Below are 27,926 nucleotides of genomic sequence, written 5' to 3' on the forward strand. Positions count from 1 at the left end.
CCAGAGACCAACATTTCATTTAACACACACACACACACACACACACACACACACACACACACACACACACACACACACACACACACACACACACACACACATATATAACATAAGAAACATAAGAAAAACTCACACAACTTGGTGACCTGATCTAATTAGGGAAAGGCAAATAGAAAAGATCACATTTCAAAAATTCTTTTGTCTGTCGTGTTTATTCAAAATACATGGCAACATTATTTGTTGGACTTGTTTATAATCTGATGTTCCAACAAAGGCAGAGAACCAAAACCATTGAAAATACTTTAGTTATTTTTTTTCTGACATCAAGTGTAAATCACGCAGCTTTGCCTTGGTGTAGACGGCGGCGTGTGTCTCTCCACAGCATACCAACAGATTGCAGTGGTGATCTTCCGAACACAGGAATAATAGCCTTAAAATACTCAAAAGCAAAAGCCCAACACCCCAACTCAACATTCAGCGTTTTTGTAACTCGTCTGTTTAGGCGAATAAAGAAAAAGTCAGACTACCAAGAACAAAGAAGAAACGGGGAGGTTTTGCATTCAAAACTAGAGGAGCAAACACACAATACTACACAAGACCCCGGAGAACGTTCACAAGGTCTCTGCTGGCGCCCATCTGAAACACTGCACAACCTAAACTTCTTTTAGTTAGGACTAAAAGGTGCATAGCAGACTAAAGATGAATACATTCTGATTCATAGTACTCGTTTGATATCAACACTGTGCAAATATCTCCCAGAATTATAATGTAGAAACCACTCTCTAACAAAAACTATTACATACACTTAATGTGGTCTGAAAATGAAGTTCATAAAACCTGAATCAAAATAACAGTGTAATTAAAGACCATTAAAGACCAGGTAATACCATTCTCTAAAAAATCTATTAAAAAAAATTCAATGATGTTTTTAACAACAGCTTGCCTTCTACAAAGTTTTCACCTGCATGATGGTCTTTTGACATAATGGAAATATAAGATAAATTAAAGTTCTCTGAAGTACAGGCCCATACTTGATTTGATGTGGAGGACATTATGGCAAATGTTGCAGCATTTCTAACAAAACTCATGAGGACATAATACTGTTGTAGATTTTTCGTTTACAGTTACTAGTGCAAATATTGTGTTTGTGGATTATATTAATGCATGTCATACATTTTATCAGTGACCATAACAGACAGCAGTTACTGAGATTACGGTAAATGATTTAAAGAAAAACACTGGTGACAGTGAATTTGGAAACAATGAGTGAACATTAAATAGTCGTGCCATTTCAAAACACACAGTAAATTGCTTTAAGATATAGAAAAAAAAACGCCTCATCCACAACCTAGATATAGATATAAAAAAATAAATAAATACAAAGACGTTACCTCAAGAAAATTGCCACTCCCGTAATACCAAACTATTTGACCACAACAGCATGCTAGCTTGATAAGAGAGATGTTCTCATTCGTTCACCAAAAACAAACAAACAAACAGGTCAAGGCTAGGGTGCAACTAGAGGGAAGTGGAGTGAGAGCCTATAAACGTTGCAAGATAAACAAGACAAAAAAATGGGTGAAAAAGAATCGTACTAAAACTCAACTGCATTCACATTATTCTATGTAAGAACTTCCAGTACCAGACAGGCAACGTTGTTCATGACACGCATGAGTACTATAAGGGCCGATGGACCAGGCTGCAGAGGACTGGGCGTGGGAGAGGAACACCTAGTGGTAATCATGGCACGAGGACAGATAGCCATTGGTACCATGCGCCCCATTTGTGCCATTAGTGTGGTGTTTCTGAGCAGGGGGTGGGACTTCCTCCTCATCAGAACTTGATTCGATGTCACTGCGGTCATCCTTTGACACCTAGGAAAGGAGGCAGGATGTCAGGATATCCGGCAACCTGCCTGATAAATACAATACTCTGCAATACTGTTGTTAGAAGATTCTATGAAAGTATCTGTCAGAAATCTAAAAGGTCAAGAGCTTTATGTGACCAGCCCTGGTCTAAGAACAAGTATACTGACAGACTGGACCAAACACACACCAAAAGCAGCACTATGAAAAAAAAGGTAAACTGCTCAGGAAAGGTATGGGAACGTATGAGTTGAAGTGTACACTCCCAAGGGCACTTTATTAGAAAAGCCTACCTTGACTATTCACTCATTAGACAGCTTAAAAAACCACCCGTCTGGTGCAGGAAGTGGACTTGCATGCACTGTACATCAGCCATTGTCCACCTACAGACCACTACAGACCACAGGACCTCTGGTAACTGCACATTATATCGGTGGTGGACCACTCTTAACATGGCACTACCGCTAACAAGGTAGTGGGGGGTGGCATTAGGTACAGACAGTAAGGCTAAGATGGCAAGGTCAATTTAAGACTCTCCTGTAAACCTGTCAAGGTGGAGGAGGATTAGTCTGAAGAGATGTCTTCGGATGTTTTGTGTGGTCGCTGTATAAGAGGAGGGGATGGTTTGGGCTGGAACAGAGGCGGCTAGCTTCCCCACTGGGGGCTGGGGTGGTGATGAGAATGTTGGTGCTGGTGGGTGTCAAGCGGCTAACAATACTCAAGAGCATTTTTTAGGCAGAGCCACTGCTGGGCTGACAGAAGTCCACCACACAAGCATTTTTAGCCAGCAGTCACGGGGTCAGAAACTCTTCAGACGGGCTTTAATGTACACCTAAATTGGTTTGTTAAAAAAATGATGAATCCAATAAAGAGCCTAGGGAATGTACAACGAAACTAAATGAAAGGTTTCAGATGAGGACATTATAGACCCTTTCATCACCTACTTACATGTAAAGGATTCCATTTTCCTGCCTGGGGCAGTGGAGGATTAGCAGAGAGAACAGACACATGGCACTTAGAAGAGGAGGTAAGGTAACAGCTCATGCACTTAGACAAAGAAACGCTTCAGCCAAAATGCTTCGATCGAGTACAAATGGTTTGATTTTCAAATTCATGATTGGGAGGTTTTAAGCAAGGTATTTTAACAGATTTTGGATTGACCAGCATAAACAAATGAAGAAAAGCCCCTGGCGCGCGTGTGTATGTGTGTGTGTGTGTGTGGTGGTAGGGGGGGGGGTCTCACCTTGCCTCTGGAGATTGCTCTGCAGGTGATCTTCACTATGAGATAGGACCAGAAGGTGTGCAAGGCCTGCAGCAGAACCAGGAGTGCGTTGAAGACCCACCAAGATGGGTACGGTCCCACGATCTCCCAGCTCTCCAAGAGTGTGCTGTTCAGGACCCTGCCATCGGGACACATACACACACGCGCACACACAGCCTTGAAGCATTACGATGATCTCTTGGCTCTCAGAGTTGGCTCAGCATGAGTTATTAAGTGAGTGGAGACACAGCACAATTCTAAGATGGTCAAGTGCATCTCACTTTAAACCTCCGCTAACAATATCTCTGTGCGGTGATGCCTTGGGGAAGTTCAGACTGATGTCCTACATAATGCAGTCCAAATGCACAGCAACAGAAAAGTGAAAACAACATACTTGATTATACAGTGTGTTGCATCTGAAACATGCAAAATCATTACTGTTAAACAATTGTTAAACATTTTTATTAATATAATTATCAGATCAAATAATTATGCAGGACTCTCATGTCCAGGCGATCTTGTTAACTTGTTAATCATCTTAACTTGTTAATGGATGTTAATCATGCAGTTATACTGATTTGAGCTGCTCAACCGCTCAATTTCATTAAATGATTATGAGTAACACATAATCTGGGCTACCATACATGTTGTTTAGTATTCTAACATTTCAAGACCCCCTACCCCCCCCAAAAAACCCCAGACACTGGGTGTTGGATAACTTGAATAACTAACAAAACCAAGTGATTTGTAAGCCCTAACCTGCTCCTGCCTTATGTGAGCTCCAGTACAGTAAAGTTGACAGCTGTACCCGGGTTTAATGAAGAGAACAGCCATTCCTTCACGGACAGTAAGCCAAATGACTGTTTTACGTGGGCATGAGTCAGCACTGGGAGAAATGAAGGAGATACCAGCGCCTGCAACACCCCAGCACTGCCGGATGGAGACAGAAACCATGGCAACACAACACAGCTATGGAATGTTATGTTTCATGTTTCTGATTCAGCCTGAAATTCATCTGATTCCAAACAAGCTTCATCTCAAAATGCCAGCAGGTTTCATGGCCCCTACCTCACCTGAAACTCTGACGCGGACTTTCAGATTTTGTCGAGTGAAGTGGATCAAAGCAACATCTTGCCATTGTTGTTCAACATAAACCAGAACACCACATGAATTTACCTCATTAGAAAACATTAAGTCCTCATACTGGGATTTTTTCAGTTATGCCACAGACACTTCAGATATTTTGCTTCATGTCTGAGTACGCTGCACAGGCACTTCAGTACTTAAAATACATAATGGTATCCTTGGATGATGGTGATCTCAATTGAATAAATATATAATTCAACTAAAGTATCATTTCCATTATAAACGGACACAAAAATATATTCCCACTCAGTTATCATTCGGTTCGTTATTCTGAACTGCGTTTGTGAATGATGATGTGATGTGTGCTGGTTCCTTATTGGAGCACGGCCTGTGTGCGACACAAGGCCCTTTGTAAAGTACAGCCTAACTATCGCCTCCATCACATCGTTAAAATAACGAGAAAAGATAACAAGGGCTTCGCTCTCAATCACCTCTCCTACCCTTTCTCAATTGATTAGAATCGTTATGCTGTAGCCATAGTAACTATTACTTGGCAACAACCGTAGATGTGTCAAAATCACTGAAATGAAAAGGAAAAAAGTGTAAAAGCAATGCGTCACCCAGGCTTGTGTGCAACAGCTCCAACAGATGGCGCTCTCCACTTCTTCCTAAACACCTCTTCCCAAAGACAACCAAGAGCAGTACAACATTTCTACAAATAAATAAATAAACAAACAAACAAAAAAAGGCAAAAACAAAAAGACCCCCCCCCTCCCCCCTCCCCCCAACCAACTGCTTTCTCTGGCCAACAGTAAGTAGACACAATGATACAGCAGAACATGTTAAAGACCAAACCACTCTGTGGTCAATCTGTAACCAGGAAGTGAAGCTAGGTTACAGCGTTATTGCCTCATGCTCAAAACAACAGTCACATCATGAACAGATATGGAAGAGAAGAAAACATCGGCTTTGCGTGAGAGAGAGACAGAGAGAGACAGAGAGAGAGAGAGAGAGACAGAGAGACAGCGAGACAGAGACAATGTTTAAAATAGCCTACTGCATACTGTACTCAGTATATATATATGCGTAGTAGTATGCAGTACAGTTTCCAGTATGCGACAAAAGCAAAGCATACTACGGGGTCACGTGAACATAGCGTTGCATGATGGGATGCAGTATACCACGAAGATAGCTCTGTTCATGTACTGGAATATTTTGTGGAAGTAGTAGGTCATCCGGGTATGTTTCGCGTACTGGAAAAATTATTTTAATTTGGGGCCCAAGCAGTACACCAGTAGTATGTAGTAGGCTATTTTGAACACAGTCAGAGAGAAAGAGACAGAGAGAGACAGTCAGAGAGACACAGACACAGACACAGAGAGAGAGAGAGAGAGAGAGAGAGAGAGAGAGAGAGAGAGAGAGAGAGAGAGAGAGAGAGACAGACAGACAGACAGACAGACACACACAGAGAGAGAGAGAGAGAGAGAGAGAGAGAGAGAGAGAGAGAGAGAGAGAGAGAGAGAGAGAGAGACTGACTTCTTACCAGACAGGATATATGCCCAGCCTGGAACTGATAAACACCAGAGCGAACATCATGAACAAAACATTGCAAAGCCTCTGGCACTTGGCATAGTTGGCCATTTTAGCAGCCTGAAGAAAAAAATAAAAGAACACGTTATGAAGCCATGGCTAATGACCTGTGACTATAATGACTTATCTTCTGATTGACACTAAATGATAGTGTAATAGCAGATAATACTGAGCACTACTGGACATAAACACATCATGGCATAACTAGTAATAAATCTCACCAGCAAGGCTATGGACATCATCTCACAGAATACAGTATACACATATTGCTTTATGGGCATTATATAGATCTGAATTAGATATCATTAGGATGAGCACCGGGTATCACTGAGATTCACAAGGATCACTGCTATTAATAATATGAGGTGCCACCGAGAGGAATATCAATTACCATTTAGATCAGCAACAGACATCATTAGGTGTAACTGTGAGGTGAGTATTTAAAACAACATTGGGTGTAACTGAGAGGAGTATTTAAAGCAGCATTAGGTGTCAGTGAATGGAGTATTTAATTCAGCATTGGGTGTAACTGAGAAGTATTTAGATATTTAGATCAGAATGAGGTGTGACAGAGAGGAGCATTTAGACGTGTAGATCAGCATTATGCGTAATTAAGGGGAATATGTTAGACCTAATGGGGCGGCAGACATGTGTTTTTACCTCCAGTAGCACGTCTGCGGCGTCGTGGAGACACATGACCAGAGTGCCCACTCGCACCATGTTGTTCACGTAGGAGAAGCTGATCAGAGAGATGGTGGCGACATGGTGCACGAACATGAGCAGGAAGTCCTGCAGAAGAACACACCATCAGTAAGGCCACTTACCACCATACCCAGAACCTCCCAACAGATGCCCAACATGCCAAAAACTTTCAGACCCAGATCAGGAACAACTTATGCTGAATCTAAAAAGCAGACTAAAAGCACACTAAGTCCTAATGCAGTAGGAAATCGAGCCCAAGCCCTGTATATTTGCTTAATATATCCACAAGGGATTGCGACTAACACCATTGGCTGTTATTTATAGCTAACCACATTGTGAATACTGAATGCTGAGAGAAATTATATTTAAAACACATTTCTTACAGTTAAGATTATACTTCCATCCACATAACTTACGGCCTTCACCCTACCCCCATCGACTACCAATACCAGTACAAAATGGCTCCAAGCAAACGCTCTGCCTAAATACAGCATGAGACCCTGGGTGAGAAGGGCTGAGTGGTAGCATGCTGCATGTTCTCCTGATGAATCACCGCACTGCAGCGGTTCAGCAGAGCCGTAGCCAGCCAAAGCCGCCGAGGTGGTGGAGGAGTGTGGTGGTGCAAGACAGAATGGAAGCATGGCACAGGAGGTGGGAAGGAACATACTGGAGCAGGCAGGGGGCACGGGACCTCCTCAGAGCGCGCTGGTGAGTTTTGTGCAAGGGAAAAAACTGAAAGGAGAAAGAAAAACAAAAATAGAGACAACATGCCAACAGACAATGGAGAGACGTGAGAGGGTGAGCGGTGGCATGGCGCAAGCGCCCAGAGAGAGAGAGAGAGAGAGAGAGAGAGAGAGAGAGAGAGAGAGAGAGAGAGAGAGAGAGAAGGAGGGAGAGAGAGAGAGAAGATGCCAAACATCACAATCTATAAGTAACTGGACAGTTTTTGTTGCTTTGGCTCTGCTCAAGAACGTTGGAATAAAACAATAAATGGAGATAAAAGTTCAGTGTATTTATATCTGTATCAGCAGAACTGACGGTCCTCTTCATACACGCCCTCAGGTCCACGGGACACAAAGTAGTCACACAAATGAACACATCTTCAATAATGTTGTTACGTTCAGTATTTGGTCCTTGTCAGTCAGCGATGACCCTCACATCCCTTGTTTCACCACTCTAGAAAATGGTCAACATTTGCTGCTCTGACTAACGAGCCCACAGCACTGCAGTATGGATTCTGCACATTTCAGCAAGCTGTAACCTTGCTAATCTAAATTTTGAGGCTTTTACCACTGGCTCGCATCTTTGTAATAAATGACATGGGATCATACTGGTGTTTTCTACTCATTACGGCAACCTTTGACACGTCTGCCTCTTTGTTCTGGAAAGTGTACAATAGTTTCCCTTCATTCTACTGAAGGCATTCTCCACTACTGCTGTGTACAAGGTTGTTTTGTACTGCCGAGCTCATTGGTGAGTTCATGCATCCTAAAAAGGTATCGAGCATTTGCTTGTGTTTCAGAACTGTGCGAGGGAGCATATGGTGGTTGGATCACTCTTGACTGAAGGACAAACTTACAGCCATTTCCTTTTTTATTTTGCCCAGACATTTGTCCTTCTGCATCTATTTCCTCCTCTTTGACTGCGTCATTTTCATGTGATCAAAAAAAAAAAAAGAAAGAAAAGAAATCCAACAATCTTAAAGCCAAAGGCAAAGCTAAGATATAAAACAGACTTCTAGAAATGCCCAAACTTTGTACTGGAAAGTATTCTAACGCAATCAAACAATAATGTAATAAGTGCACAATTCCTACCAAACTGAAACTTAAAGCATAACTGTAGATTTTATGCATCTTACAGTTGTCTCACATTCCCTTACTTTTCAGCCCCCGACACCTGTTTGGTGTTCATGTCACGAGGCAACAACAGGCTCCACATCTCGACAGCCAACCGCAACGCACATCCCACTGCCAGAACCAACTCCAATCCTTCTGGTGGTTCTCCAATTGCTGGAGTTAATCATTTGATGACACGCAGCTGGCCAAGAAACAAACGTGCATCCAACCGTGCGATTACTTTCGGCCTCCTACAGTGGGAGCATGTATGAAGGAGGAAAAAAAAGCAATTCCCACATGGTTGGTGCAATACGGATGTGCGGGGGGCTTGGTCTAAAGCTGTACTTTAGCTACACGGTCACCGATTCCATATTCCGCATCCACTCTAGGCCATCAGTGTCATGTCCAAATACTTATGGATTGCATGCACAGGTTGAGCGTGCCCACCATACATCACCACAGCAGTTGTGTTCAGTAGTGTTGAGTGAAAGTACCGTGTGAGTCTGTTGTGAGTGTACTTTCCCTATGGAGCTGGCACAATGTTAGCTAAAGGATTAACATGAAGAATGCAAAATGGCCTAAACCTAAATGAAAGCAGCATATTACCCAGGAAGGCTTCCATCTCCTAGCAGTTATTTAGAAAACACAAAATCATCTTAATTCTCAGCAAGCTGGAATCACTTAGTAAGATTTACAGCTTGCTGAGATAGTTACTCAGAGTGACAATTAGGTAAAGTGAAACTGCCACTGGGAGTTTTTATGACTTTTTTCTTTCAAGAATTAAGCATTTGGTATCAATATAAGGTTTCTAAAATACCCTAATGATCTCTTAAAGAACAGAATTACTGTTTGCTCAGAAGAAAATGCCCTTAAAATGGGTGAAAACCCCAATGCCCAGGATTAGCTACTTCAGGATAGAGGAGCAACTTCAACTTAGACTCACACCAGATGTTACAGAATAAAGCCTGGATTTCAGATGTAGCTTTAGTCATTTAGTGACGTGGTTCATTCAGCGGCATCACAGATGTGATCAGACAAGCCTGACGTGGCAACAATTATGATCAGTGCACTAAAATGTTGGACTATAACAGGGCCCACGTCCATATCCACAGCTGGAGTGTGGTGTGTGATTGCTTCGCTCCAGAGTGCGTGTCATGGAGTTCAATCTGTAAACATCCAGTAGTTGTAGAGTGTGTAAGGTGTATGTATTAGGCAGCTGATTCCGTTTCTCTCTGTGTAAGACCATCTGCAGGCCTGATTCACATCTTATAAAACCAGCAAGCATACAAGTTAGGAGGTAGGAGCAGCAACAAGGTGTTAGACTGCCATACACGAGTGGGATAAATGCCATATACTGACTCTGGGATCTTTCTATTGGTTTGTGTCACACATTTAGGCTTCTCTCCCTCCCTCTCTTGGTCTGACTCTCTCTCGCTCTCTCTTTCTGCTTGTCTCTCTCCCTCTCTTTCTGCCCGTCTCTCCCTCTCTCCCTCCCTCCCTCCCTCCCTCCCATTGTGTGCACTGGGGATTGCACATGGCTTTGCAATAAACCAATAATATCCACTTTTATAGACAGTATGACATAACATACAGACAGACAGACATAAAAGTTTCAAATGAATAAAATAAAATAAAAAACACAACCCAAAAAAAAAAAAACACTGTACTGGTGATTTATGATCAATTGCACAAGTCGTAAATGACAGCAGAGTGGAGATCGTTAATCCAGCTTTTGTTCTGTAGCCCGTAACATGAAAACACAGGTCACTGGAACCGAACCAAAAAGCCAACAAAAGCACAAGCAGAGGAAGTGAGATGTCAACCAGTCATTTCAGACAGCCCAAAGGAGGAGGCGGCCGCACCACAGACGCCCGAGCGGCTAACGCGAGTCACACCGCCGCTCACATGCACACGGCTGTGCTCCGCTTGTTTAGAGCAGAGTCTATCTGAACACTGGAACACGAAAACGTAATGCGTTAGATCTGCTGGCCATGCGGTGTGTGAAACGTGCTTTCATGTTCTTAAAGGCTGAAGCTCTGGCTTTGTACCTTCCTCTTGATGTCTGTGAACTGGGTGAAGAGCAGCGACAGGTAGAAGGAGAGTTCCAGGATGTAGTAGTAATGCAGATCCACCGTCAGCGCCTGTTACAGATCCACAGAACAATGTTAATGCAGGTGCACTGTCAGAATGACGTTACAGAATGATGTTACAGAATGACGTTACAGAATGTCCACAGAAGCCATAACATCAGGGCCGGGGAGGGGGTCATATAAACGTGGCTGGTGGTGTGCTGTGTTTGTGGGACAACAGAACGCAAACAGAGGGCTTAATCAATACTGCGGAGTGGCGTCTAGTGTTTTCATAAACATCTCAAGATCGACTGAACAAAGAGAGAGTAGCTCTGCTTCCTGGAATCATCACAGAGCCACAGTACTGCAGCACAAAGACAAAACGTCAACACGCTGGAGAAGATTTCAGAAGTCCAACATACCTGATAGGGGTAGTTGTACCAGCATTCTCTAGTGTTCCACAACCACGGGGTCTAAGAACAAAGTAGTGATAAATATAAACATTTAAAACAGGGTGTGTTCAACACAATTTGAGAATATAAGCACATTCAACACATTTTTACTGGAAGAACTCATGACTCAAATTCACATAAACCTCTCTCTCTCTCTCTCTCTCTCTCTGTATGTGTGTGTGTTCATGTGTGTGTTCGTGTGTGTGTTTTGTAGTACCCAGAGGGAAACACCCCGTTACTTCCTCTCCATTAGACGAACAATAGTGCACGCACACAGTCCTAACAGATTAGATCATTACTCTTATAGCATCTTTGTGAAGGTGTTGGTTTTTAAAAGTTTACATTCTGGTGGAACTTTAGCACCTCTAGTTAAATCAATGCAGGTTTATTACCCCCAGTTAAACCAGGACACTTTGATAAGAGAACAGGAGGAAGGGAGAGGCGATCTGTTCTGCAGTCATTACTTCTCCTTAGCACATTTCAGGACTCTGGTCCAGCACATACGTGACAGAACCAGTCTGCTGAGTGCTGGCGGCTGGCTCTGGTTTGAGGCGGAGCTACGCCCCTCCTCTCGCACTCCTTCTTCTATTAATAACCCTGGTGGAGCAACGCAGGGGCAACCGCGGTGGACGGGATTATTCTGCGAAAAGCTTCATCACACAAATGACTCTTCCTCAACTCATCCGCAGTGATGCAGTGATCACCGCCACTGATCAATCACAGGCCCGCGAGAGCCACACAGCATGTTACCATCGGGACATTCCGTTATGCAAAACAGGCCGTTCACATGGTCATCCTCAACATTCCGAATATTCATGACCTAATTAACAGGCATGGTTCTACTGCCACAAATCCCCCCCAGTTATTATATGTAAATGGTACTTTTATTATCATAGCTTAACTATGACAATGAAAGTCTGTAAGGATTCCGTGCTTACAGGGAATATTTGCTGCATTATGGATACAGCGATGAATAATGAATAGCATTTCAGAGAGGGAGCCTGTTAGAGACATTTTATAGCAGTCGTTTCTGCCTTTATAACATTTTCGAAATTATAATGAAATCAATTTCAACATACATTTAAGTATTGCCAGTTGAAAGGTGGAGACGCCATGGATTGGACTTCATTTCCCATCATACCCCTCACATGTTTGACTGAGATCTGGAGGATGGGTCAACACCATGAACTCTCATGTTCCTCTAACCTTTTGTGACCGGTTTTTACAGTATGTTAGTGAGTCCAGGGAATATTTGAAGAGTCCCAGCAATACTGTGGCTACTGCACTGTAATGAGAGTAAGATGTAGGAATATTGACAATTGCAGTCTAGGATAGGCTTGTCACGATCTGATATTTGGATCGGATCGGCCGCCGATATTAGCAAAAAATGCGTATCGGTATTGGATCGGCAGGCACGAGAAAATGCCGATCCAGACTTCCGATCCAGTTTTTTTTGGAAAGTCCGATCCGGGTTTTCCAGCACACCCATTTAGATAATCCATTCCAGTTTTTGCTGTGTTTTCGCCAGTGAGAGTAAAATCCGATCCGGTCCGAATTTTCCAGCACACCTTTAGCACACGAGCATAACATCTCCTAACCATTAAGATGGCCATGTAAATTTGAAGTTATCGGTAAAAATGTCAGTTGTGTGGGATTATTTTACCTTAAAGGACGACAAAGACGAAGAGGTAGAGTGCGACATATGCCACAGTAAAGTCAAGCATTGTGGTAAATCTGTAAGAACTTTTAATACAACCAATCTAATCAAGCATTTAGTGAAATACTATGGAGCTTTTTTAGTGTCACCAGAACCTGAACCTAAAATCATTATTACTTGAAAAAACAGTCTGTAAAATCCATTAAGGTATGCAAAAATTGAAGTAAAAATTCAGGTTCGGGTCTGTGCGATGGCTTTTGTCATGAATAGAGTTGTGAAAATCGCCACCATGGAGTAAGAGCGTAGTAGCATGTGCGCACTTATATAAAGACCCACGTAGGTATGTTTGAGATTAGAGTAGTAGATATATTTTCTTTATTTATGTTAGTAAGGTGTGAGTCTTGCTTTGTTAACCTTGAGTACATTGAAAGGCGCTATATAAGTTGAACGTTCATTCATTCATTCATTCATTCAACTTAGTGTAGTATATTTAGTTTGTTTTTTTTTCTTTGGTGTCGTCTACTACTCCTTTCCTTGGTTGGTTGGTTTATAGTTAATCATGTAAAAAGTGTTTTGCTGTATAGAAAAGGCTCTTCTACTTATTACCACTCTGCAGTAAAGAGTTCTTTTTACGTATTCATCTGGTTTTCGCATTCTTAATTTAATTCCATTTTGTCCACAACGTATATGCTACTACCCCACACCCCAGACCTAGACCCATGACATCGTGGGGTCGTAACAGCGGCTAACAATCTAGACCAACAATTGAAACCAATACAAAGTTAAATATACTACAAATTGCACAAATACTAAATGCAATTCCACTTGCTCACAGAGGTTTAAATTACGCTGATGGCGTGTAGGAACATTCACTGATAACCATACATCTATAATAATAAACCCTTTAAATTTACAGTGCTGTCGTTAACAGTCTACCACTGTAGAGTCACGTACCCTCCTATAATCTTAATTCGACGTTATCGCTAAACAGTATTCTGAACTAGTAATATAGAGCTGTCTAGCTGGATGTCGGCTAGTATCTTTCACTCAACATAATTTTCAAACAAAAGTTATGAACCATCTTCATTTCAACAAATGCAACAAATGGTGATTCGGAGCTCGTCTGGATGATTTAAGCGAGTGGCCGATACGCAGAGTCTCCCAAGACTCTTTAGATGTCTGTCAGCAGAGGCAGGCAGCATTTCTGGACAACGGAGGCCACAGTCACGCAGCACTGGCCACACTAAGTGCCATGATTATGTAGCAGCTGCAACAAGGTGCCATTTCTGGGTGGCACAGTAGTCACTTTGGTGCTGCTTACATGCTACTTGCACACCAAACAGGGACCGCACCCTTACAGGAAATTTAGCAGAAAGATGATGACCTCCCAATGACCTCTGATATGTTTTGTGATTGGCCAGATGCAGTTCGATTAGCTCAGAGTTTGTTTGCTCATCCTAAGAATGCATTCCCGACCCGAATTTCAACCTGAACCTGAATTTTTACTTCAATTTTTGCATACCTGAATGGATTTTACAGACTGTTTTTTCAAGTAATAATGATTTCAGGTTCTGGTGACACTAAAAAAGCTCCATAAAATACCACCATAAACAACATGAAGAGTTTCTAAAGAAAACCGAAGACTTCAATTCCATATTGAAATGCTCGTCTTTGTATTAAAAAAAAAAAAAAAAAATTAAAAAAAATTCTCCCCATCATGCTGCAAGCAGGGCAAACAGTTGGAATTGAAGGGAGTGTGTAGATGGGGATGGAGCAACAAAGTGCGGAGGAGATTGGGGAGTAGAAGGCATTTTGCTTTTAAATTGTTTACTATATTTGCATTGATTTTTTTCTTAAGCTATGGTTTACACTTGTTTGAGAGCACTGATGAGTACAGCACTCAGTACTGAGAGTACTGATGCCATTAGACTATTTTCTACTCAGGTTGTGTGTTTTGCTTTTTTAATACAATTTACAATATTATTTGCACTTATGGCTTTTTAAGCCTTGGTTTGCTGATGCCATTTATGTTTGTTATTTATTATTTTGTCTATTTTGAGTTTATTAATTGCTAAATAAACAGGTCAGTTTCTCTTTACCAATCATTGTGTATTATTCAAACACACTTAATTCAGCTGGCTACTTGTTATCAAGAGTTATTATCAAAACGCTTTTCAACATGAGTTTGACAACAAAGTAAGTTGGCTAAATAACTTTAAACTTTAATACATGCTCGGATAGGCCAGTATCGGTATCGGCCGATATCGGTATCGGAAGTGCAAATAAATATCGGTATCGGAAGTTCAAAAAGCTGGATCGGGACATCCCTAGCCTAGGACAGAGTTTTCGGGGGGAGTTTCCATTAGCTGTGCAGGCAAACCATTTACAATTTGATGTTGGTATATAGGCCTGTCACAATAACAAAATTTTCAGAACGATATATTGTCCCAGAAATTATCGCAATAAACGATATTATATTTATACTTGACTGCGTCACGAAGGTCCGTGCGGCAAAAATAACGTAATCGCAGTGGCTCCGCCCGTGCGGAAGGGCGTCATGCGTTGTCGATTCGGGGGTTGTGCACCTCTCGACTTTTGTAACTTCACGCGCGCCACGCTTCAGCGCAATGAACAAAATCATGTTTGCAGGGTTCATACACCTTTATAAGGTGGAATTCAAGTACTTGTACATCACTTTAAAGGTCCTGTTCAATAATACCCAGCACGTTAAACTTAATTAAGTTAAATCTTTATATATATACTCGAAATGATTCGCTTTTTATCACATTATTTAATGGATGTTTATTTTCAAAACGCCCAATCTTAATGTCATCACATTCTCTCATGTTTCGTCCTGGAATTACAAGAGGCTCGTATTTGTTAACGTAATACAAGATAACTGTTCAGTCAGACAGGTATTTGTTGTGAAACGAACAAATTCCAGCACTTTTCAAACCTGAAACACAAAAGCAACATTAAAGTTCGTCAGGTAAATGTTTATTCCCCTGTTTTTGAGGGGTGTTTCTTATACTACCACATATCGTTTTGAACAACACTGCAAAGAAAAGCAAGTATAAATGCTTCCACCGTTCGCAGGAGGTGGGCGGAGTCACGCGGTCACTATAATAAGCAACCATTAAATAATGTGATAAAAAGCGAATTATTTTGAATCATTTCGAGTCCTATTAGCCTCGAATACGTTCGTGAACACATCTCCACCTGTGTGTGTGGAGGCACTGTTATTGACGCATACGTTCTCCGTGTACTGCACTCATTTCCTTACCGGTAGATGTCGCTCTCTGATCACAGATTCATCTTCCGTTAAGGGGGGAGGGGGTGCGAGAGAACAGCACTGCGTGCCTTTCTGAAATCTAACGTAGTTGCGGTTTATTCTCATGTAAAAAAATGTGCGCGGAAACCCACTGGCCAATTATCGACATCAGCAAAAATGATCGTGGTAAAAAAAATTATCGTACGATAAGTCGATAATGTAATTATCGCGACAGGCCTAGTGGTATATATATACACCAGACTACCAGAAAATACAGTACATTGGTATGGAGCATTAAAAAATACCAGAAGATTACTTCAGAAAGCAGGACGTGTCCCCAAAAGAGTTTAGTGCTTAGTGCCATATTAAATAGTGAATTTGCCTGTAAAAAATGAAATGAAAATGAAAGTATTTACAGTTGTGATCAAATTTATTCAACCCCCAATGCTGCGAAGGGTTTTATGGAATTCAGTGCACATTTGTAATTGTGTTCATAATGAAATCTTACAAGGACTTGTTAAAGAACTAAATGCAACTAAGATAGCATAAATTTTTTTTGTCATAAAGTATTAAATGGCCTTTTTGTGATTTCTTCATTGACACAATTATTCAACCCCTTTACGACTACCACTCCTAAGAACAGAGGTTCATTCCAGTGTTTTCCATCAGGTATTGAAAACATCTGTGGATGTCAACGAGCAGCAATCAAGCATGATAAGCACCAATTAGGCAGATTTAAAAGGACTGTGATACTCAGCTCCTTCTAGACATCTACTGGTGTGTTTCCAAGCATGGTGAAGGCAAGAGAATGGTCCCAGAAGACAAGAGAAGAGGTTATTGCTCTTCACAAGAATGGCAATGGATATAAAAAGATTGCGAAGTTGTTAAATATTCCAAGAGACACTATCGGAAGTATCATTCGCAAGTTCAAGTTAAAGGGCACAGTGGAAACGTTACCTGGTCGTGGCAGAAAGAAGATCCTGACCGCGACTGCTGTGCGCTACCTGAAGCGTAATGTGGAGAAAAATCCCTGCGTGACTGCTAAGGAACTGAAAAAAGACCTGTCAGATGTGGGCACTGAAGTTTCAGCTCAGACAATAAGGCGCGCACTGCATAACGAAGACCTCCATGCCAGAACGCCCAGACACACCCCCTTGCTGACTCCAAAGAACAAGAAAAGTCGACTGCAGTATGCCAAAAGTCATGTGGACAAGCCACAAAGGTTTTGGAACAGTGTACTGTGGTCAGATGAAACTAAATTAGAACTGTTTGGGACAATGGACCAGCGCTATGTTTGGAGAAGGAAGAACCAGGCTTATGAACAAAAGAACACCTTGCCTACTGTGAAGCATGGCGGGGGGTCAATTATGCTTTGGGGCTGTTTTGCTTCTAATGGTACAGGAAAGCTTCAACGTGTGCAGGGTACCATGAATTCCCTTCAGTACCAGGAGATCTTGGAGGAAAATGTGATGGAGTCAGTCACAAACCTGCGGCTTGGGAGACGTTGGACCTTCCAACAGGACAATGATCCGAAGCACACATCCAAGTCCACTAGAGCATGGTTGAACATGAAAGGCTGGAACATTCTAGAGTGGCCATCGCAATCACCAGACTTAAATCCAATTGAGAACCTCTGGTGGGACCTAAAGAAGGCAGTTGCAGTGCGCAAGCCTAAGAATGTGACTGAACTGGAGGCTTTTGCCCATGAAGAATGGGCTAAGATACCCATAGGTCGCTGCAAGACACTTGTGTCAAGCTATGCTTCACGCTTGAAAGCTGTCATAACTGGAAAAGGATGTTGTACTAAGTACTAAAAAATAATGTCACTAGGGGGTTGAATAAAACTGATAATAATCTTTATTTATATAGCACCTTTCATACATACATGCAACTCAAAGTGCTTTACAGTATAAATAAAAGAAACATAAAAAGAAGACAAAAAGAAAATGTTAAAGAAATTAAAGTAAAATACCATAAAATGTAAAAAAGTAAAGTAAACAATATAATAAAAAAGTAAAGTAAATAAAACTAATTAAGATAAGTAAATATAAGAAGATAAAAATAAAATATTAAAATTAAAGGTAAAAAGAAATAATTAAATAAAGTGACAAATTATAAAATAATAGACTAGAATTTCTTAACTAAAAGCAGATCTAAACAGGAAAGTTTTGAGACTGTTCTTGAAACTATTCAGGGATGAAATGCATCTGAGCTCTTCAGGAAGAGAATTCCAGAGCTTTGGGCCATAGTGGCTAAAAGCACCCTCGCCAATCTTTAATCGGCATCTAGGAATCACCAGCAGATTACTGTTTGAAGACCTCAGAGACCTGACTGGAACATATCTAACCATCATTTCACTGAGGTAAAGAGGGGCAAGACCATGAAGACATTTAAAAACCATGACTAGAACCTTAAAATCTATCCTAAAGCTGACAGGTAACCAGTGCAGTGAGTGGAGTGCAGGTGTAATATGATCTCTCTTTCTCCTGCGGGTCAGAACCCTTGCAGCCGCGTTCTGAACTCGCTGTACTCGCTGATAATGATGTGAGCACAGTAAAGACATTTGTGGTTATTCCATCATAAATATTATGTTATGTTTGTCTAATTTATAAGTGCCTCTTTGATATAATTGTAAATAAGATGACTGAAATGATCAAAATCAATGTCAAACTGGCCAAAACACTTTATTTCAGTGGGGGTTGAATAAATTTGATCACAACTGTATATATTTATTTTTCATTTTGTGTACATATTTCCTGTATTTTCTGTTTGTATCTGATAAGTATTACATATGGTCATTATTCCACTGCTAAAACAACAAATGTATTGGTGGCTTAAGTACTCTACACACTACTGTATCCATTTTACATCTACCTTACACCAAAGATCATGTACCTTACACCAAATTTTGACATTCCCTTCAACATTTACATTTATCTTTGGGTACATTTAACATGCGTGGCCCAATTCGTTAGCCCTGCACACACCAGCAACCTTCTACCCCACTCAGCACAGGTCAGTTTTTGACCCGTTCGTCAGCGCTGCTGTGACGTGGCGAGCGCCGTGTGGCATGTAGGAACAACAGCTGCACTACTGACCATACAAGCATATGAATCTCTGCTAGCCTCTAAAATCCACATAAAACCATCCAAAAGCTCCCCAAACAGGACATGATGCCATGGCCAGAGACCGATAACGAGGCACCCTGCTGTCCGAGGAGGCCTCTCGCAAAAGACTGACGGCAAACGGTCAGCTAACTACCGAGTAACATGCTGGCGTGAAGTACAGTCATCTGCGAAAGGGGCTTTAAGGGTGTATATATAGCCAACAGACAGCCGTGTGATCTTCAGCCTTTAAAGAAACCGCAGTATGTCGTACTGTTCGTCTCCTCACACAAACCGCTGCTGCCTTCATGAGCTTAGCTGCTCGTTTGCACAGTTAAAGGCTTTGGATCAGAGACGCCCGGGTTCTGCTCTGGTGGGTCAGGATCCAGCAGAGACTGGACTTCTCCCTGGCCTCACCCACCCGTGAACCTTGCAGTGAACATCTATAACAGGTACAATGATCGCTGCTGTCCCATTCTTATACCTGCATTTCCTGAATATACCTTGACTAGGGAAAATAGTTGTGTGAGACTAGTGCATAAACTCAGACTGTATATTGCCTTGTGTCCACTTGTGTTACTGTGACACTCGTACATGAATTATTCACCACGTTGTCAACATTAGTTTCCATCAATGAAATTAAAACCATTCAACAAACCACCAAGGAGATCCGTCAGTACTCGGCCATTTCAACCACACTCTATGCAGAGAGCGAACACACGGGGACGTCAGATGGTGTTTTTACCAACATTAGACAAAATGTCAGGGAAACGGAGGTGTGGTTCATCCGCCTGGCTCCAGCCTGTCAAGAGCCCAGCGATCTCAACATGCACGCCGACTTATATTTGACAGGCCATTTGTGATTTTTGACTCTGACCTTCATTTTCGATGCTACATGGAGAAGGAAAAAGCAATAGATGTTATAGTCATGCTTACCTTTTTAAGATACCGCACCCCATAGGTAAATATGTACAGGTAAAAGGTGAATCTCCACCTGTTTAAAGAAAGACAAAACGAACAACGCAAGTTAATTTAATTGAGGCTACACTGTTTATATCATGAATATTTTTTAAATAGTGATTATATATGATACACCTTTGACTTCAGAAAGTCGTTTTTCTTGCAGATGTTAGTGATATATTATCAGAATCATTAATGGATTAGACACATTCATTTTAAAGCAAAAACAGACAGTGCTGATGTGGTGCTCAGGATCCTAGCCTATGAAATTAAAGAATAAAATTGTGAAGTGCCAAATTCTGACTAAAGGATTTAAAGGATGCAAAGCTATTGAAAAACTGAGGAAAATGACAATGCTAATGCCACAATATGCTGTTAATGTCATCTACACACAATGGTGGGGTTCACGCAGGCAGACAGAGATGAGGGTTAGAGTGTGGTAGGACAGTCAGGTATTACACTGCAGCACCTCTCACGTCTCCCCGACTACCTTCTTCTCTACAGCGAACATGAGCCAATGCCTCAAAGATCAAAGACGTGCAGCCAATCAGACGTTGCGGGCTGAAGTGCCCTCTGATGCTGAATTACTCTGCTTAATCATCCACTGGGGGGTTTAAACATGACGTGCAGCATTCATTAGGCCTGCGGGATCTATGGGGAATGGACTCCCCTTTTTCTGAAGGCACCAGCACCACTACTGCACACCGATACTGGCCTCAAGCCAAAGCAAGACCATCGAATCAAAGCAGGACCTTCTAATCAAAGCAAGACCATCAAATCAAAGCTACATTGAGCAGTTAAAATTCATCATGCATACATAATAAAAAAAAACAAACAAACAAAAAGAAACCAAACATCCCGACTGGTCTCGGCTGCCTTGAAGTCAGACACAAAATAGGAATTTCAAGCCCTGGTTTCCATATTGTGTTACTTCCAGGAGGAGAAAAAAGGAATAGAAAAAAGAAATCAGAAAAGTGGTAAAGGTAGCGAAGCAAAAATGTTAGCCGCTTCAAATTTGACCTTTTAGGCTCCGACACCGGCAAACACAAAAAAGGAAGCAGTCGTAAATCCAAATGGTGACTCTGGCCAAAGCAGACGGTGCTCCGCTGGTGTGAAGGTAGCAGCAGGTAACAGGTGATTCCACAGGCCTCATCTGACAGGTGAAGCTCAGAAAACTCTGACTGTAATTTAAGATGCGGTCTGTGGCAGGTGGCCTTGGGCTGCCTGCCTATACACAACAACCTGGAGTCTCTTCACAAAGCACAAAAAAACCCTGTGGGCTCTGGAGGTGGGAATACTGAGAAAAGTTCCATCAGACTTTGTAAAGCGAAAGTGATGGCGTGTACGGAGGGAGGGTGTCAGATCAATTGCGCCATTTCAAAATTAAAAGGACATTTTCCCTTTTGACAACAAGCTGATTTAAAGGCTCCATTTTGAAGCTCAATCTTGATTTGCTGTAAAAACAAATGAGACCGGCTTATTTACCTAATGATAGGTCAAGGCAGTTGCTTGGCAACAGGTTAGTCAAAAAGTAAGAGAGAACGAAAGAGAGGAGAAGAAGTGTTTGGAGTGCTGTCCAATCAGAGCTATTAATATATGATTGCTGGGCTATGACTCACAACACACCCTCTTTAGTCTGGTTCTGCAGAAACACCCCATGCATGCAAACAGCCCCTTGCTTCCAACACTGGTCATTACCAGAACAGAATGAAGGAATTAAGGCAAAACAAACACACAAATGTAAAACATCTGAAAGAGATCAGATGGACTACAATCTCCTACTGGAACACCTCTGCAACCAAAAGAAGAAGTGCGTCTGCTCACCCTCCTACTCTACAGGAAAACACACGCACGCCCAACATTAAATGAGGAAAAGATAACGAGACATTCTGCAGAACGTTAAAGTTATATGGTGTTTCTATGACTACTTAAAATGTTCCCTGTTTTCTGTGGGCGTTGAAAAATTCATTCTCGCTTCTCTGCGTTCTTGCAGTAGCACAGCCCTCCCCTTACGAAGATCCACACAGGAGGAAACACGGTTTGGGGGGGTGGCAAGGCCAGGAAATGCTAATAAGCAATACTTCTCTACATTTAATAATGCGGTGACATTCGTTGGCCATGCACAATTGTTTACATACATGATAATTGTGGGCCTCTCTGGATTATCATCCTGTTTACTGATGGGCAGTTCCTAATCCCTGAAGAACTGGCATCACACATATTTTGAGATCCCCCTACACTCAATATATATATATATTTTTTTGTAACTTGAAAGACCATCCCAGTTTGTTTGTGAAGCCCAGCAGATTGGAACTGTGTGTGTGTGTGTGTGTGTGTGTGTGTGTGTGTGTGTGTGTGTTAGTGGTGGCTTAAAAGTAACTGCAGTACAGAGAGAGAACAAAGGCCCTTGTCAACATAACAATATTTGTAGATTTCAAGAGAACCAAGGTCACTGTATGTCAAAGAGGAAAATACTAATAATAAAAATAACAATAATACAAATAACCACGTTTGTCCAGTCTCCACCATTCTGGCTGCCATTACACACAGAGGACAGCAATGTGCAGTGTGGCAACAGAGTGAAGTCAACAGCAAGTAATCCCACACAGGTGTGTCCAGCAGGCCTGCCGGGCTGTCTGCACCCTGCCCAGACGCTTCTATCGTTTCTGCGGTCCTGCCATTCTACAGCAAAGAATGAAGCCAGCGTCGCTTTGAGCTTTGCGTCATCTCAGGACCTTTAGTCATTTTGCCCATGCGTTTCCAGAGTTCAGTCCGAGGGTGGAGAGGCCGACGTATGAACGGCGTGCCTGCGGGACGGCCACGTAGCCCAGCGGCAACTGTTTGGGTGGCGAAGGAGGGGAGAGTCTCGGACGCCGTGCTTCAGGCAGTCCGACACTTAACGGTTCGGACGGGGGGTTTGGTTTAGGGAAAGAGAGCGTGGAGCGTTGCAAACTGGATCAAGAGATGACAGATAAGAGCTTGCAGGAGCAGAGAGAGAGAGAGAGAGAGAGAGAGAGAAGGTAGTGGGACAATGTGAGGTATTAGACTGCAGATGGCTTCACTTTCACACTGCATCCATGGCTTTGCAGGCATCATTGACACAGGACAGGTATGTTTGTGCATGCATACACAAGCACATTAATTAACAACATTAATAGACTGGTGATGCAGTCGGACCGTTTTGTGGTTGTGAAGGTAAGGCATGATCAGTGGAGTGTGAATGTTCCAGCCCCCCTGTCTCTCTCTCTCTCTCTCTCTCTCTCTCTCTCTCTCTCTCTCTCTCTCTCCCCCTCCCTCTCTCTCTCTCCCTCCCTCCACTGAGCACTGGAACGTCACGCAGACCTCATCTCCTCTCCACACAAACACTTAGAGCATCCGAGAGCATCTAGGTTATAGCAAATCATTCTCAATACATGAAATCAAACTGCTGTTGCCCATGATGACAGCGCCACAGTTGGTCGCGCTCCTGTCTCGGGATGCGTGTGTGTGTGTGCGTGTGTGTGCGCGCATGTGTGTGTGTGTGTGTGTGGGGTGAACCCGTAACGTGTCTCACATGCTCTCGCAGAAACGGGTCAGCGTGCTCGGTTTCTCCTGGTTGCGTCTCTGACGGAACCAGCGCTGGATGGTCCTCACGTCCCAGTCCAACTGTTTGGACAGACCCTCCAGTCTCAGTTCATCTGGGTGCTGGGGAGCAGAACATGATGCATCAGATGACCACAGCACCACCGGCCCAGCGGCAGGGCTGTCGGGTCGGCCTTGTTTAGATATCTCCAAACCAGACACCCTGCACCTCAACATCATGACGTGACATCAGTGCTATTTCAGTTCATTTACAGCTTGTAGACTTAGGTATGCACTGACATATAGTCAGTCATACAGTTATTTATTCATCTCACATGAACAGCTTTTTTGCAGACTGACATGAGATAGACTTTTAACATATTTAAAAATAATTGACCAAGTCAGAAATTTAGGCCATAGTGTTGTTTAAACTGTGTATTCTCATTTCTGAACACAAACCATGAAAAAATACACTGGTCCTAACATCACAATGTCACCGCACGGAAGTATTCTCACATTAATTTCAGTTTACACCACCATATTCAGATTGGACCCTTTTGTACCACTGATGCATCCCAATATGGAATCTGACCAGTAAGAGTCCTCCAAAACGGGCAATTACTCCCGCCCCATTAGGCATTTATTACTTTTAAATATTCCTCTAACAGTATTAGTCCTGTGTTGGCAGTACAGAGGCCCTTGCAGGCGAGTTCGCTCTCTAGGTGGTGCCTTGTTTGTTAACACCAGCAGCCCGGGGCCATTGTTCACCGTGGCCCACACTTCCCTCACAAACCAGGAGGCGTCTTCTCACCAGCAGAGTCTGTGCGTTCAAGAATCTCAACGTTTGTCAAGGCAAACTTCATTTCTCCGTCAGGCTAAAAATAGTGTGCTAGTAGAGAGCTATGCGCTGTGCTAGGAGCTCCAATGGATGCTGGTAACCATTTTGCCTTCCCAGTCTCCTGGATGAATGACTAATAGTCAGGTCGCTCTACACGATGATCAAGAACTGTCATCATGTGCCAGGTTTTCGAAGGCCATTCTATCAAGGCAGTCAAAGGGATGACATACATTTTCAATAATACATGCTTAGACTTTCATCGGGTCTCTTTGGCTCAACTTTCAGGTTATACAGTAACTTTTTGAGCCCTGACAGACACGGTGAACGGTTACATTGGAAGTGCACCCAGCTTTGGAGAAGGTAAGAAAACATTTCCAATCTCAATCAGTCCTTTGAAACAGACTGAATGAACACAGCCCTAGACCTACAACAACAATCTTGCCACAAATATGATCCCCTGTTGAAATTTTTATACAACCAATCAGGCCTCCACCGAGCTCAATATCGTAACTCTTAATATCATTCTAAAATGCTATTTCTGTCTGGAAATGTTGATGGAGGGAGGTTTTGTACCTTCGTAATGGCAGTGAAGACCTTCTCCAGGATGGCATTGGGTTGAGCCTTCTGGGGTCCATTTGCTTGTATTTTCAGGGCCAAAGCACTCGGTCTCGCAATGAACCTGCAAGTACAACAACACTGTTACCACACGGACTGGGCACATCACCTCAAACATCTGTCACTCCACTGACTCAAAATGTGTGATCCAACATTGAGATGTTAAAATAAGCACGTCAGAGATTCATGTTATTGGACCACAGCTCCAAATGAATCATCTTGAACACAAGAACCATTAGTAAACTACTTCAGGATGCTAACAGCATACTAATAATTTTTAAAAGGCGGTTGCACAAATCACCAGGTTTTCACAATCCTTCACGTTTTGGAAAACGTAATGCTTACTTTTATTTTATCAGGAGACATTTTTCTGTATTCTGTCATTTTTTTGTTCATTGCGGGACTGTACAGTCCCATTCAAATCTTTCAATTCAAATGCAATTTAATTTCCTCTCGATAAAGAAAAGACAGACTACCAGGTATCAAAGAAGGAGTAGCAGACTGAACCAGGACTTCACTTCAGAAGCATTTTGCTATGAACCGTTTCTGTTTATGTCAAACTGTCCACAGTCTTAGACTAAATGTAAAACAATCCCAAAAACACTTGCTGCATCTGGCAAACACATTGCACTGCAAATGGACGCATTTTAAACTTGAACTGGGATGAAGCCATCTCTGGGAAACTGGTGTCCACACGACCACACTGGGTTGTGTGAAAGTCTAACTATGTTAGTAAAGGTAAGCTGCTTCCATAACACCAACTACCTATGCAGGAAACAAAAAGACCTTGGCACAGGCCATGGCACAAGAGCAGCCCAAACCCAGAACGAGAAAAGAGGTGAATACAGAACCTCTTCCACACAGTGCAGCACTTTTCTCAGCTTTACCAAATGTGTTTGGAAATAAAAACAGTGGAATTTAATGAGGGTTTACCTGAGGTAAACCTTGAGACATTAGGATAAAAATCCCAACAACTGCAGATCTGTGATCAACTGTTGCTGTGTGGCTCAGGGCCGAGGAGCCTCGTAACGCAGGCAGAGAGAGGCGTTGAAGCAGCTGGGATAACCAAGACAGGAATTTACTGTGAAGATTCCTCAAAATGAGGGATCAAAGTGGGAGTCAAAGTGAGTCTTCAGATTCAAATACGAAAAAACGAAGACATAACTTTGCTAACACACACACACACACACACACACACACACACACACACAAAGACATTACAAGCAACTTGCTGACGTAGTCTCTAATTTAGCCCCCAAATATCTATTATATTATCTGACAGCTGGTATTAAAAATATGTCCGTAAAAATTTGGGTGGTAATGGAAATTTTCTGCATGCTGTCATCAGACTGGCAGAAGAGAAGATTTGAGAACATGACGGAAACCGTTAGAACTACATTTTAAAATGCAGAAATCTATTTAGTTTCAGTCAGCTTCGACAATGCTAATATTTTATTTTCATATAAATTTAATCATGTAGAAGAACACTGCCCCAGGGCAGGCAGCTTAAGTCCATTTGGAAAAAAAGAAAAACAATTAAATATGTGGCTCTAGAACAAAATTATGAAACCACTGCAAAATGCTCATGTGTTTCGTAAAATTTACAATTTGGCTTCATTCTTCAAACTACTGACGTTTCTACCAAATTCCAAATAACAAAACTGTCGTCAAGAGCATTTATCTGGAGAAATTGACAACTTGTTAAAGTAACAAAAAGTCTCCGTGATTACAGACCTTGAACAATGCGAACACACAAGTTTATATTTGTTTTTTAACATAATACTAATCTTGAAGAGTTCAGAAAACAATGTTTGGTGGAATAAGCCCAGAGGTCTGCAGTAATATTTAGTCGTTAAATAAGATTTGGTTCAGGCGATCACAATCATTACTTGATTAAGTACAATAAGGTGCCTGAGATACACAGATGAATGGAATGGCTGCAGTGTAGAGATACTTTTTTATTGGATTTGTCTCAATTTTTCTAGAGCTGTTTGTATTATCAAGTTCCTGGTCTGAAGTACTGATCAAATCGACTCGTGTACAAATCCCAGACATATGAATAAATATAGGCTATAGACACAAAACAGAGACAAACGGTCTAAACTAGAGCTGAAGAAAATAGTCTATTAGGACATAAAGGGAATATAGCAGAGGCTGCAGTGATGTGAAGAAAGTGAAGACGAGATGTTCCACGAGCAACAGCTTCCAGAGCGTTTGCCATTTTAGCGTTGAATGATCACGTAGATCTGAACAGCTGTAACTACCAAGAAACCAAAAGCACCAACAGTGCAGCTGCAAGCTGGTGGACTCATCAGAGGGTTAGGGTTAGGTCTAGGATTAGGGTTAGGGTTAGGTCTAGGATTAGGGTTAGGCCAGCCATACCACACCAGCCATCTCAGAGGTGCAAAGTTGTCCTCGGTACCCCCAAAACACTTTTGGGCTTACGGTTAAACGCGGTGTCCCAAAACTCACCAATTACACATGTGGAAGAGAGGAAATGGGCCAGATCGCCTTGCTGTCATTACCTGGACGTGTGTGCATTTCCAAGAGACCGGTCCCACTTTTTAACGGGACGAATTACCTCGGAACTGAACACCGATCAGACACCTCCAACGGAACATCATTCATCCTGACCTGAGGGTTGCACGACCGTACCTCTCGAACACGAGCCGGATCATGAAGATGCAGAAGGCTAGTGGACCGGCCAGATACAGGTCCTCCGCTTGCGGGAAGGTTGACTCATCCGTATTTTTTAAGTCAGCCCAGGTTACGTTGTGAGGCAGCCAGAACCTCTCGTTCCAAAACCAGGCCAAAACCCCAGCCATAGCCGTCCTGGGTCGGGACTCTTTCGCGGTAGCTTCAGACGAGGTTGCACTGCCGACGCTCAGTGGTTCTTCACGATTCCTCTTCGCAGGTCTTGGAGGATGATGATGGAGTCAGCGTGTGCACCGCCCGATGGTGTGTGTGTGTGTGTTCTTCTGTCCTCTCCCATCGTATGGTGAAGGCCAGCTCACTGCCTCTGATAGGCGTCTTCTCCTGTCACACACACACACCAGAGCT

The 27,926-nt window shown here is 42.4% G+C and overlaps 1 protein-coding gene across 2 annotated transcripts; it reads right to left on the reverse strand.

Moving 5' to 3' along the window:
- Positions 1 to 199: 199 nt before the first annotated feature.
- Positions 200 to 27,894, reverse strand: cers6 (ceramide synthase 6). Of its 2 annotated transcripts, XM_077002950.1 has the most exons (11): positions 27,522 to 27,894; positions 24,825 to 24,930; positions 23,406 to 23,536; positions 19,829 to 19,886; positions 10,831 to 10,881; positions 10,388 to 10,480; positions 6,463 to 6,591; positions 5,756 to 5,862; positions 3,109 to 3,265; positions 2,814 to 2,837; positions 200 to 1,874 (listed from the first exon to the last, which is right to left on the reverse strand). In XM_077002950.1, the coding sequence occupies exons 1-11, from the start codon at positions 27,689 to 27,691 to the stop codon at positions 1,731 to 1,733; spliced, it is 1,170 nt and encodes a 389-aa protein (XP_076859065.1). In that variant the 5' UTR covers positions 27,692 to 27,894; the 3' UTR covers positions 200 to 1,730. The 2 variants fall into 2 exon arrangements, with proteins under 2 accessions (XP_076859065.1, XP_076859067.1); XM_077002952.1 differs by lacking the exon at positions 2,814 to 2,837 and having other exon boundaries at positions 27,522 to 27,892.
- Positions 27,895 to 27,926: the final 32 nt, after the last annotated feature.

This window comes from Brachyhypopomus gauderio, chromosome 4 (genome assembly GCF_052324685.1).
Source record: "Brachyhypopomus gauderio isolate BG-103 chromosome 4, BGAUD_0.2, whole genome shotgun sequence".
Lineage (NCBI taxonomy): Eukaryota > Metazoa > Chordata > Actinopteri > Gymnotiformes > Hypopomidae > Brachyhypopomus > Brachyhypopomus gauderio.

Excerpts from the sequence above, each read along its gene's own strand:
- cers6 (XM_077002950.1), bottom strand. The coding sequence starts at position 27,691 with ATGGCTGGGGTTTTGGCCTGGTTTTGGAACGAGAGGTTCTGGCTGCCT. Across the intron at positions 23,537-24,824 it reads TCTTCACTGCCATTACGAAG|CACCCAGATGAACTGAGACT; the intron begins GTACAAAACCTC and ends TCTGCTCCCCAG. Across the intron at positions 3,266-5,755 it reads CTGGGCATATATCCTGTCTG|GGTCCTGAACAGCACACTCT; the intron begins GTAAGAAGTCAG and ends TCCCGATGGCAG.